Genomic DNA, 14,529 nt, shown 5'->3' with positions numbered 1-14,529 from the left:
ATCCCTTCCAAAGTTCACCTTCAGCACCATTCAGCAGCTTTTCACCAGCTTCACAACCACAATTTGGCCACAGTGTTTCTCATCCACCTCCTCCTCGATTCCAAGGTGCTTCTAAACCCAGTTTACCTCAGATTAGGCAGCCAGTACCGTACAAGCCATTTGACAATTTAAGACCACAGCAGTCGTTTTCTCAAACTCCAGCACAACGCCCTCCGATACAATTTAGACCAGAGACACACTTTCCACCGCAACAGCAGCTTCCATTACAAGAAGATAATCGAAACTTTAATTCTCCAAGATATCAATTAAATAGCGGTGAAGTACAAGCTCGACAGCCAATCCCTCAGCAGTATCAAAAATTACCAAATCAAGTTCAACCTAGTTTCAGACCACCTCAGCCACAACCACAATTTTCACCTAAATTTCAGCAACCAGATTTTCAGCATAATTTTAATAGACCACAAATAACTATACAACCACAACCACAACAGCAACCCTTCCAGCACCAGAGTATTCAACCTTCACCACCATCATCACATTTTCAACAACCACAACTTAATATTGCACAGCAATTCCGCCAAACACCGCAGCAAATAAATCCTCAACAGCACCAGCAACACACTAATCCTCAACAGCACCAACAGCATACTAATCCTCAACAGCAAAATTTCCCATCACAACTATTACCGCAGCAACACCAACAACAAGGTTTTCTATCTCAACAGCATCTTTCACAAAACGAACATTTGAAAAATATTCAATCTGCTCAAAATATTTTACCTCCTGGGGGTCAACTTATTCCTTCAGTCTCGAAATATGAATCACACATTACTTCTGTGGAACCGACTTCTGTACAAGGTTTGTCACCTCAGCAGTACCAACAGAAAATTATACAACAATTTAATCAAAACAGCTTATCTCAAGAACAAACTAGTCAAGAGTTATTAAATCGGCAACAAACGAGAAGCCATGAAGCCAGTAAAGAAATTTTAACTCGACAACAAACTTCATCACAGTATAATAACCAGTTTGTTCATCAACAGCAGAACTCATTACCACAATTTAATAATCAGGATTCATTAGCACGTCAGCAAAACCTTCTAAGACAGCAAAACGAAGACCTTTGAAACGGCAACAGAGTAATGTGGAACAGCAAAAGAAATTATTGCAAGATATTCAGATTGAAAGGGAAAGACAAAATTCACTTCAACATTACTTTTCAAAACCAAACTCAGCTGATATTGGACCTCAACAGACTGCTGGTGATAGCCAGAAAAAACTCTATGAAGAAATCGAACGACAACGGTATCAACAAGAACAGCTTAGACAGTTCTACCAACAAAATCCTGATATTAAACAATCAGCTGTCGGTATGTAACATTTTTATATTTTAACATTCTTAATAATCTTTTACTTTGTACACTAATCATTCATCTTTATTCCAAAGAATTTTAACGTTTATTAAAATGTCCTCACAGACATCAATGTCAATCAAACAGAAACAAATAAAGAATTTGAAATGAATATTTTAAATAAAAATTGATTTTGTTAGATGATGCCAGAAATTCTCAACAGTCTACTTTTAACCGGGAATACGAGAAACCCACTCTAACCAATAGTGTCTCAAAGGAAATATATGTAACGACAACTTCAACGACGACCACCACTACTACCGCAACTCCAACAACAACCAAGGATCCAAAGATATTGGAAGCGCAACTTCCAGATGAAGTTCCTGAAGACTTAAGACAGCAATTGTTGTCGTCTGGTATATTAAATCATGCCGATATTTCTGTCCTAGATTATGATAAAGTAGGAGATATACCGATTTCTGCTTTGCCACCAGATCAGCTAGCAAATTTCTACGGCGCCGGAGGTGCTGCACAGTTAGAATCAGGTAAAATTATTTGACTTATGATTTCTCATTAATTTATTATTAATACTTAATGGTAAATTCAAATTCCCATTATTATTCCTTAATTTGTTATTATTAATAATTATGTATAAACCGTTGGTAGCTCTGCATTTCAAATAAGAGGTTGTTTCATCATTTTCATTGGTTGTTTGAACAATTTACAAATAATGGACGTATTTCTTGATGACTTGACTTCGAGTCCTCATTAATTCGAAAAACATTAACCCGTATTCTTACCCGACCTTCACCTTAAATGTTACAGGCAGTGACCCAGTACCCTCGGTGGTAAGGAAAGACGGCACCGCAATCGAGAAACGAGCAGAGTTCGACGCGGAGGAACCAGAACCAGCCGCTTCGGAATTGGTACAAAAAGTTGTGGCGAGTCCGTTGGTCTCAGAGCCTTCTAGTGTCGAAATGAAGGTGGTACGATACGATCCGGATACCGACAAAGGACAACAGGTGCAGGAAAAGTATGTCGAAGACGAGGCGTATCACGTGGATCCGGTGGTACTTAACGATAATAGTTATAACAGGTGAGGAACTCGATGGAGTGGTTTTATGGATATTTTTATCGGTCGAAGTTTTGATGCATTCCTAAATAATTGATACAACTTTTTATAAAGACCATTTAATCTCGGAATTACGTTTAAAATAGGATTATTAACTTCTATAATTAAAGAAGTCAATTCTTTCATTAATAAAAACCATTTCCGATAATGTTTTGTATAGTTCTTGACCTATAGGGAAAGTTCTGACCATCGGTAACGAATCAATAAACATCCGATTCAGATACAAGCGAACAGTTGATTTATTGACAAGATCAATTGTATAACAAACACATTTTTTCAACACACATTATAACAAACACATTTTTCGACTCCTCTTCTCTATAATTTTAATAAGCAGCTAAAAATATATCTTCATTTAATTATAATTCTCTACTGAGGCGCTTGCGGACTACCACATTTTGCAAAAATTCTTTGGTGCACGATTTTTCTTAGGAAATCAGCAAAATCATGTGCATTCCGTTAGATTTTATTGTTTGGTGTTGCATGGTAAACTTACGAATTTATACCATATATAAGTGATGGATTCTACAGTTACTTGATGAAAATTCATTTTATTTAACAATAAAATACTGAAAACTTTTGTTTTCAAAACTTCCACAAAATTTATTATAATATCTTATAACTACAGCTGTTTTGGCAGAGTACCTCTCTCGAGTGATCTATTTTTGATATGTGTTTACTCTTTATAGTCTAACTGAATAGGTTGAGGAAGGTAGAACTGTTTGTCTCAAGTTGGTCATTCAAAATTATGTCTATATTTTTAAATTTTTTAATTTCTATAGATTCTAAAGATAGCTTAAGACCTTTATTGTGAATGTGAAAGATTATGGCTTAGAGGGTAAAGTGCGTACATAGAATCAGTTTTTCTATTATTGAAAGCCCTTATGTTCTGCTCTTCGTTTATTAAAATTTCTACCAGTTTGACCGATGTAAGTTTTTGGCAGTCGCCATATTTAAGTTTGTAAACACCACTATGTACGTGCTCTTTCTTTTGGCTCTTATTGTTTTTGTATCTAATATATTTGCATAAAATGTTGTTTGTTCTAAAAGGTGGTGTTATTCCTTTCTTTTTTATGTGTTTAGATATTTTTGTTAATACCTTGCCTGTATATGTAATCGAGCAGAAGGTACTGATTTTTTTTTTGGTGGTGGAAATACTAATTTCAGGTCCCTTCTCAACCAGTTCTCCCCTTCTCCACCTATTCAGTTAAAGACTATAAAGTGTAAACACATACCAAAAATAGATCACTTGAGAAAGGCACTCTGCCGAAACAACTAATGATAATGATAAGATAATGACAAGATATTATAAGTTTTGAAAACAAAAAGGTTTCACTGTTTTATTGTTATATACCATATTATATTCAGTAAAACCTAAAATATAACCAAAGGCAATTTTGCCTTTTCCTGGGAAAAGAAGTTCAGGAGGAGGAGGAGATTTTCACTTAAAAAGAATTTTTGGTCCAGAAATTTGGTAATTTATTTCTGAGAATAATACACTCATACCTATCTACTCGAACTGTCCGTGTCAAATTGCTGACAAACTATCCACTTCCTTCGCACCTCAAGCAGTAGTTTACAGGGTTCAATACTAGCACCTATACTCTATACAGTTTACAACAACAACCACCCTATTCCCAACAACAGATCCGATTCTTTATGCCAACGACACCACCCTACTCTCCGCAGGACCTCCTTACCGTAGTGGAAGGGAACGTTCTGTATTCGACAAGGCCCAATTACACCTGGACTTCGTTGTCAGATAGTGCAATAAATGTACAGTAACCTTAAAGCCAAACAAAACTCAACTTAATCTATTTAGACATCCCAACTCTTGCCGCTAACATCTCGAGGAAGCAGAGGTAATGTTCACCGGAGATATACTTTATTTCAGACCATCAGTATCATATCTAGGTGTCAAATCTACTCGAAAGATACTTAATTGGACCGTGATATTAAAAATACCTCAACTACGGTAAAAAAGAGAAAGCTCCTAAAAAATTATGCCGAAAATTTGGGAATGCTGACTATCTTACTCTCCTCCATACAAAGACTTGTGTCAGACCTATTTTCTGGTATAGAGGTAAAAAAGCGAGACCATACTCTACAATAAATAGACGCCAAATAAACCAACTTACGGCAATAGAAAGAAAAATGATGAGGAGAATAATGGTCGAACGTCGTGCCTATCCATCAACACTAATCCATTAAATAGCAAACATCCCTACAATCCAAAATAGGATGCAAACCCTCAGCAAAAGGTACGTTCTAAGAACCGTCAAAAGCTCGAACATCCGAGCAAAATAGATACTTAAGACACAATGCCATCTCAGAGAGCAACTACTTAACAGAATCCCCCAACATGAAATTCCATTCCTGCTAGATTTTAAACTTTCTGATGAGTACTCTAGAACCAATTCCTCTAGCTCTAATTTTTTTCAATTAAAATAATTATATTTGTTCCGCGCAAGCGACTAAAAGTTGAATAATACTGTTTACCTTATTAATGTTGTGTATGGAAACATAATAATTGTAATTGTTCACCAACAGCAAGTCCTAAATGATAACGATGTCACGTTGACATTGTAAGAAGTTGTGTGATGTAACTATGATTTATGTGTCTAGTACAGGTGACAATTATTAGTACTTATATAACCGTAAAAGTGTTCTAACACTTAACTTTATACTAGTTTGTTAAATTAGTTATGTTTTATTGCTGAAATTTTTAAATAAAAGACAGATTTCGAAACTAGAGTCAAAGCAAATAACATGAAGGATGAAGCATGTAGGAATGTTTTGGCAAGAAGAAAAAGGGCAAAGCTACAAAGAAATAAAGAAAATACCCAAATACCATCGAATACTATCAGGCAAGAAGAAGGGAAGTGAAAAGAATTTGCAGAAAAAAGAAAAGAGAACAGCTAAAAAAGCAATTAAAAAATATAGAAGGAGCCTACATAAAGAAAACAGTAAAGAATTTCTACCAAAAAGTTAAGAAATCCAAAGAAACTACAAAGAATAATCCAGAGTATTGCAGAAACAAAGAAGGTGAAACAACAGAAAAATTGATGGGTGGAATATTTCGAACATCTATTAAATACAGACCAACAAGAGGAACTTGAGGGAAATGAGAATTGGTAAGAAGATGAAGAAGGGACGTGAGAGGAACCAACTCTGAATGAAGTCAAAGAAATTATAAGAAACCTAAAAAATAACAAAAGTGCAGGAGAAAGTGGTATCCCAGCTGAGATTTTTAAGGAAGGTGGTGAAAGATTGAAGGAAAGGATATTTCACTTGACACTAATAATTTGGCAAAAGGAAGAAATGTCGAAACAATGGAATAGTACTAAGCAAGCAGCTAAAAAACAGAAATTTAAGCCAGAAAACCAAACTAATAATATATAGAACACTCATCCTACCAGTGCTGACATATGGGTCAGAAACATGGACCATCTCCAAAACAGACGCAAATCTTCTGCTCGTCTTCGAAAGGAAGATACTAAGAAGAATAATGGGCGCATTCTGTGAGAATGGTATTTGGAGAAGGCGATATAATTTCGAATTGTACGAGGAGTATAAAAAAATAGTAAATGGTAGAGATGTAATATCCTTCATAAAAATAGGTAGGCTTAGATGGGCTGGACATGTGTCAAGAGCAAATGAAAATTACCCACCCAGACGAACTCTATTATCGGTCCCAGTGGGAAATAGGAGTAAAGGCAGACCACGACTGAGATGGAGGGACGGTGTGGACGAGGACGCAAGGAAAATCGGCGCGGCAAATTGGCAACGGTTGGCGATGAACAGAAACGACTGGCGAAATAGACTGGGGAAGGTCAAGGGTCAACTAGAGCTGTAGCACCACTGATGATGATGATGAATGGAATAGTACTCTTATTTGTCCTATCTATAAAAAAGGAGACAAAACGGAGTGCGAAAACTATAGAGGTATAGCACTATTAGAAGTATTCTATAAAATGTGATAACAAAGTGATTGGAGAATACCATGGAGGTTTTAGATCAGGAAGCACAACTACTGATCAAATAAGTATGTTAAAATTAATACAAAATAATAGGATTACATATTGCTATGAACAAAACTTAGGATTACATATGCTATTTATCGATTTTAAACAAGCATATGACTCCCTAAATCGAACGATGCTATATGAGGCCATGAGAACATTCGAAATACCAGAAAAGCTTATTAGGCTAGTGAGAATGACGCTTAGGAACACGATAAATAGGGTAACAATGGAAGGAAGCTTTTCAAGACAGTTCACAGTGAATAGAGGTTTAAAACAAGGGGATCCGCTATCAACGAATTTATTGAACCTAGTAGTAGAATAAATCGTAAGAAGATCAAATATAAGCACAAACTGGACTATTTTCAATAGCAGTGCATATCGTACGCGGATGATCTGATGATACTAGCGAGGATAAAAAAATATTTAGAAAAAGTTTTCCAGAAGTTTGAAGAAGAAACGAAAAGATACGGATTAATAATAAATAAAAAAAAATGCAATATATGGAAATAAGAGGAGACATATCAAATAATAACAAATATATCAAAATGAAAGGAGCAGAGACTGTCTATAGTTTTGAAAAAGTGTCAGAATTTAAATACTTAGGAGTAACCCCATAACGAACACGGGAAAAGAAGAAAAAGAGAGAGATAAAAGATTAATGAAGGGAAGCAGAGCGATAGGGTCACTAAATTCATTTGAAAGCAAAAAAATGTGTCAAGAATAGCTAAACTGCTAGTCAGACCCACAGCAGGATTATCAACCAGCAGGAAGAAAAGAAAGTAGAGATCTGGGAAAAAAAGGTGCTCAGAAAAATCTTCGGATGAATAAAGATGGCAGAGAATATTTAGAAAAGACGAACAAAGAGAGAAAGAATAAGGATTTATGGAAAACCAGCAATCACGGCAAAAATACGGTCCCAAAGAGCTAGATGGCTTGGTCACATTATACGAATTCCAGAGAATCGAAATGTTAAAACAATACTGAAGGAATAAGAAATGGGGAAAAAAGAAGAGGACGTCCAAAGAAGAAATGGTTGGAAGCAGTAAAGCGCAAGACTTGTTAGAAATAGACGTGAGAAATTGGAGAGAGAAAGCAAGAGACCGAAAAAAATGGAAAGAAATAACCAAATTTTTAGAAGCCAGGGGGCCTACTAGGCCCGTAGCGCTGTTAAAATTAAATCTAAAACCGTCTTTTTGCGGTATATATATATATGTATATATATATATATATATATATATATATATATATATATATATATATATATATATATATATATGTATATATATATATATATATATATATTGCAGGTGCAAAAAATTCGACTTATAGAGAAGAAAACAGATTTTTGTTTTTGGATATGCCACTTATAGATTGGGATAGATTTAAGGGGGAACATTAAATGTGAATAACATACACAAGTTATGCAAGAAAATTATTTATTTGTAAACACATGAAAATATTCAAAAATTGAAAAAAATAAAAGTAGCTTTGCTTTGTTTAAAAAAAAAAACATTAATATCAAAATAATGTTTAATATCACTTGTTATTAATATCTAATATTTTCTGTATTTTAAAACATGGTTCTTATTTATTACATTTGTTTTTATCAAATTCAATATTTATTTATTTTTAATAAAAAATAACATTCTATTATATTTTTTTATTTTGATAGGTATTTGCCCTTGAAAATCAACGGAACACAATTCCCGATTCCAGACGTTCCCGAATTAAAAGGAAGGAGAATTTCTAGTGTGGGTTGTACTGGCACCAGTAAACTTCGATTTTTCCGCTGAAAGGAAAACAAGGGAAACTACGGCAAACTTATCGTCTGATATGGATTTGATCGAAGGAACCGCACTCAAAGAATTATTAGTGAATCCCTCTTTGGATAATTTTAGAAAGTTTTTGGACAACGAAAATAAGACTACTAGTGCCAAGCAAGCGGTTATTTTGTTGATTGCAGAGTAAGTATTTTATTTTAGATAACACTTTTGATTTTAAATAAAATAGCAAAGGTTTATTAATATTATATTACGTGAATTTTGAATATGGTAATAAAAATCATTTCTTGTTTTGACATCGCTTTAGGGGTACAGGATGTGCCTTTTACATCCCCATGGAGAGGGTAGAAACAATGTTCAAATTAAAAGCAAATATTTCCATATTTAGTGCGGAAGCAATTGCCATATATCAAGCCCTACTTTTTGTTTCTAACAGAGATTCCTCCGTTATTATTGTTTCAGATTCCATGTCAGTTCTCACAGCCATTAACCAACCTTTTGTTCCAACCACATACTCCAATCCCTACATAATATTAATTAAAAAATTAGTTAAACACTTTAAGGAAAATAAAAAAAATGTGATATTTATATGGGCCAAAGCACACAGTGGAATTAAACATAATGAACATGTGGACCAACTAGCCAAATTAAGTATTTATTCAGTGGATACCACAGAATTTCTACCCAGTATTTCTGATTTGGTTGCTTCACGCAAGGCAGTTTTAAAATATAAATGGAGTGACCTATGGTCTGAGTTTTGTTTTACCAACCCAAATAGATACACTTCTTTACACACAACTGTCCCTGTTGCACATTGGCACAGAACTTATAATGTCCCTAGGCGTTATATAACAACCATATCTAGGCTTAAATTTGGACATGCTTGTTTTCCTGCTCATCTTGCAAGGATTCATGTGATCGAGAGTAAAAACTGTGTGGAATGTGGAGTAGAAGGTGACTAGATCATGTAATTTTTGGTTGTGCCAAATATAATTTGGAATCCACCTTATTATATAATAATATAGTTCGTATTACCGGTAAATCTCCGTTTAACGTTTTATCTGCCCTAGCGACTCAAAATAGATTAATTTACGATTGCATAATCGATTTTTTGACCAAATGTAATATTTTTCTTTAGTTAAAAAAAAAACTTGGTTTTTACTTTTTACCTTTGTTTTCTCTCCTTTATATGTTTAATCCTATTTACCGTGAATTACCATCTGAACCCGATAATGTTCTTCTTTTAAAGTGATGTAGAGATGCCTCACGAAATATAATATACGAAAAAAAATACAAATAAATCTGTTTTAATTTATTCAGAGGAAGAACCAACTTAGTCCACATTTTGTTTAAATAAAGAATATCTAACTACAAAATTCAATCATACATTATTTCAACTATATATAAAAAGTATATAATATCGAACTAAATTAATACATGAAAATATTTAGCTAAAAATGTAAAAAAACATAGGATTTTTATCGTCTCTTTTGTTTTCTTTCTCCTGAAAAATATAGTTTTTTGACTTAGTTGCCATTTCCCTGTACCCTTTAAATACATTATAGCTGTAATATAAGATCCTTTTAGCACAATTTTTAACTTTTATTTATTATTGATCTACTAGTTAGTAGTTAGTCGTAATAACTGTTCCGATTACCTTAAATATCTTTTTATACTAAAATGTGATTGTGGGCAATCCAGAGTTCAAATCACCTTGTTAGGTTAGTGGCTAATCGATCGATTTACCAGTAGAAACTGCGAACCATCTGCTAAAATTACTTTATCCGTGAATTAAACCTATAAATCATATTTTCTATCGAGATTTATTTCTGCCACAATGACTTTAAAAAGTTTGTAACTTATCTATGACGAATATCGTATTGTTGTTAAGCACATTTTTAGTGCAATTTGATGAGTTCTTCTTTCGTTTTCACAATAGCGTGGCAAATTTCTTGAGAAGTATAAAATGCAGATAAGCTATTAGTAACGCAGCCTCACTTTCTACGTTGTAATGGTTTCAGTTTCTTTAAACGAGCAAAGTTAAGGTAAAATGCGTGAGTCTCCCATGGTCTTAATTATTACAATATTTTAGTTTTAAGAATCGTTCTCAATTGTGTAGAAGCGAAGAATTCATAATAAATCAACCCAGAAATATGAATATTGTATTATTTTAACACTAATATGCTTTGTACGAAAGTTACAAATTAATATTATATAACTGAACATTGATGTCTAAACATTTCTCTTCAATTTCTTTTTGCTTTTTTCTCCTGTAACTTTAAAACTTTTTTAAGTATCTACAAAATTCTATTTAGTACCAGAAATGTATATTATGTGGTAAGTATGCGGTAAACTGCGACAGATAAAATAGGTCTTATACAGGAATTGCGGGAAGTTAAAGGTTCTGCACTCAAAAGAAAAAATTTAATTAGGAAATATACAGGACAAAGAATGGAAGGACTATTACAAGGAACTGTTACCAGAACAAAGACCACAATTCATTGGAAAAGAACACAGGCGAAGACGAAGCAGATCGCCACAACAAGAAATAGAAATAACAGATAGTGAAATTAGAACGGCCATAAAAGCAATAAAAAATAAGAAAGCACCGGGACCTGGAGGCATCTCACCTGAGCTTATAAAATACGGATTAAAAAAATTACACCGGATGATACAATGGCTATTTCAGAAAGCCATAAATGGAGAACAGCTTCCAAAGGAATGGACGGAGGCATATATGACATCTATATTTAAGAAAGGAGATAGAACACGATGCGAAAACTACAGAGGAATAAGCGTATTATGACCAATGGGAAGATTATATGCGAAGATACTGCCAGAAAAGATAGAGCAAGCGATAAAAGGCAAAATCGGGAGGATCAGGCAGGCTTTACGGCTGGAAGATCATGCATAGACCACATATATACACTGAAACAACTGTTGGAAAAGAAAAAAGCAAAAAATAGAGATATACATTTGGCATTTGTGGACCTGAGAAAGGCGTATTACTCTCTACCAAGGTCAGAACTATGGGAGGCAATGTACAAATTAGAAATACAGACGATACTCATAGAAGCTACAAAACTGTGTATAAAGAAAATAAAGTGTCCATTAAAATGGGAACAAGAATCATAAGAGACCTCACCACAACAAAAGGGCTCCTGCAGGGTTGTTCCACATGTCCAACCCTATTCAAAATATACTTAGAGAAAGCTTTGACTACATGGAAAAGAAAATGCGAAGGCATGGGAGTACCGGTACCGAACGAATACCTATATACGTTAAGCTTTGCAGACGATCAAGTAGTGATTGCACAAGACCAAGACAACCTCAGCTACATAATGAAGAAACTACAAGAAGAATATACCAAGGCTGGCCTAGATATTAACCTCGCGAAAACAGAGTACCTATCTACAAGTGAAGAAGACATAGATGATCTACAGATTGATGACAACGTAACAATCAAAGGAAAGGATAAATTCAATTACTTGGAGTTTATAATCACGAAAAAGGAAACAGCAGAGGAAGAAATTACACAAAGATTAGGACAAACAAGAACAGCAATCCGACAACTTAACTCAGTATGGTGGGATAGACACCTAAATATGAAGACAAAAACACAGATTTATAAAACATTAGTGCGAAGTATTATGACATATGGGGCTGAAAATTGGATCATAAACAAGAAAAACAGCAGTAAGATAGCAGTAGCAACAGAGATGGAATGCCTGCGAAGATGCAGCAGAGTAACAAGAATGGATAGGAGAAGTAATGTCGAAATAAAGCAAAGAACAGACATACTAATATATATAGAACAAAAAAGACTAAAGTGGTATGGGCATGTAAGAAGAACTAGCGAAAGCAGATGGATAAAGAGAATAACCGAATGGAGCCCCATAGGAAGAAGGAAAAGAGGACGACCCCGAAAATCCTGGAGGAACGAAGTAGACGACGCTATGAGTAAGAGAGGCCTAAATGATGGAGAATGGGACAACAGAGAGAGATGGAAACAGTTGAGCGAGGGAAGGCAGTGAATACTGTGGAATCCCTAAATATATATGAAGTCCCTACTTCCCTTACGCCTTTTAGTAGCAGGCTCTCCATCCTTAGCGTTTTCAACAGTAGTGGTTGGTTGATCGTTGTTCATAATAATATTAAAATATGAACGTTTTTCTTCAAATATACAGACAACTTTTTGTAAGCAGCAATAAAAACAAACAATAGAAACACTATGAATTTTATAGGTTATGATAAACTTCGATATGTAAAATGACAACTGACAATTTAGTGCAGTAACAACCTTAATCCGGGATTAAGGTGGTTTTAGAAATATATGAATATTTTAAATTGATATAAAATCAACTATGCTTACCAGACTTTAGTGTATTCTGCACTAAATTGTGTGTAACCCACCGAAATATATATGTTGGTGTTATAAACTCAAAATCGCCAAACTTAGATTGTTTCTGAAATAAGCGATTCAATTATATTTTATTGTAGGATTTTTAGGTAATACTTAAGGGTGGTTTAACTCAACACATAACCTTACCTTAGATTGCCATATGCTGGAATGCCACAACTTTTTATCTGCACCTTCTTTCTAAATTTCGTGATTATGATATTTTTTCTTCTATTTTCTTTTTCACGTTCTAGAACCTAATTAAGAACCACCGATTCTCCAAAATTCAGGATGTTAAGAAACATTTTTCTACATACTTTAAAATTCTGTTCTATATTATTGTCAAATTTTTCACACCAACACTTCACACCAACTAAATGTTAGATTTCCATTTTATAGTCAATAAAATTCAATATATATTTAAATAAATAAGGGTTATATCCGAATATGCCCGGTGATGTTTATATATTGACTCCAGTACACCTTTGACACATTAACATTTTGCTTTTTGTAATATGTTCTACAAAAGTTTGTAGATTTTGGTTTGCAAAATTTTTGTTCTGATCTTTTTTTCTAAATTTTTAAAACTTATATGAAAACTAAATATTTTAATAAACATTACTTTTAGCTCCCCATCCAGGGACAAACAGCAAGAGATATTCATGTACGATGTCGCTACTCAAACAGTCAGCAAACTGAGTGGAGAATTGTCATCAGCTTTTGTAGAAGCGGCAGAAGCTAATTCCAATGAAAGTGGAGAGACGGCAGAAGCTTCCAATGCCGTAGAAAAAAGATTACCTTATTCCGACAATGCCGACAGAAGAAAATCCGTCGATGAAAGAGATTTAGAAAATGCTGGAAGTGAAGTGTCAGAATCTAAGGTAAATTAAAATTATTTTAAGTAGGAATTGGTATTAAATGTTAAAAGTGATTTTGTGTAAAATAGCTCTCCAAAAATGAATGTCTACCATGTCTTAACGTTTGTGGTATAGAAAACTGACTGGACAATAAATTTCACCATTAAATAATTTAAAAATTAAACAAATTTTAAGTACAGGTCGTCTCTTTTTAAAGAAAACACCCTAACTGTATTTAAGATAGGTATCGCCATAATCATGATTAGAGTCCAGATATGGTATATATATAAAAGCAGGAATATGTTCTTTTTAAATATAAAGATAATATTCAAAAATAAGTCATTTGACACCACTTTCTTATGTTTTTTTTTTTGCTTTTCTAAAATTTGTATGTGTTTTTAAATCTTTGTGCTTATTTGGTGCTTTGGTATATATCAACCATGAGGAAAAAGAGGGTTGCAACTCAAAAAATGTAATTTTCCAGTAAAGCTATTGTTACGTCTTTATTTAATTCTAATTTATTGTTCTTATTTTAATTTATTAAAACACACGGTAATTTATATTAATTTATTAAACTACTGTACAACAATTTATTTGACGAACGTTACAAGTAAATCACGGGCGCGAGTCTTCAAAATTAACTGTCCTTCCATATAAAATGTTTCATTTATATACACAAACTGCCGTTATCTCGAAAAGTCGACGGCCCTCTCGACTAGCGGCAAAATGGTAACGGCAAACTGGTATTTTCACATCGGCTCGTCTCCAGAAGGTTCGAATTGTTGTTTTTATAACAAAGGGGGACCCATCATGTGTCAGGTAGGCATTACCTAGAAAATACTCGAATGAATAAGCATATTAGTAATAAACATGTTTACCGTTCTGAGTCATACGACACGTCACCATCTATCGTAACACTATTTAAACATTCTTTGCAACAATAATAACTCGGAGAGTGGAAAGTTTGACGTGCTTTGGAATAT

At 33.9% G+C, this 14,529-nt stretch overlaps 1 protein-coding gene across 1 annotated transcript in view; it reads left to right on the top strand.

The window, feature by feature from the left end:
- LOC140433616 (uncharacterized) overlaps positions 1-14,529 on the top strand; it is a 36,197-nt gene that overhangs the window by 10,336 nt on the left and 11,332 nt on the right. Inside the window, 7 exon segments of the mRNA XM_072521599.1 lie at positions 1-1,118; positions 1,121-1,370; positions 1,553-1,897; positions 2,178-2,448; positions 8,182-8,263; positions 8,265-8,473; positions 13,318-13,570. Of these exon segments, the coding sequence (XP_072377700.1) occupies positions 1-1,118; positions 1,121-1,370; positions 1,553-1,897; positions 2,178-2,448; positions 8,182-8,263; positions 8,265-8,473; positions 13,318-13,570 (2,528 nt within the window).

The sequence above is a fragment of the Diabrotica undecimpunctata genome, chromosome 2 (genome assembly GCF_040954645.1).
Source record: "Diabrotica undecimpunctata isolate CICGRU chromosome 2, icDiaUnde3, whole genome shotgun sequence".
In the NCBI taxonomy this organism is placed as follows: Eukaryota; Metazoa; Arthropoda; class Insecta; order Coleoptera; family Chrysomelidae; genus Diabrotica; species Diabrotica undecimpunctata.
The sequence above is the reverse complement of the archived record's forward strand: the minus strand, read 5'-3'. Positions and strand labels throughout refer to the sequence as shown.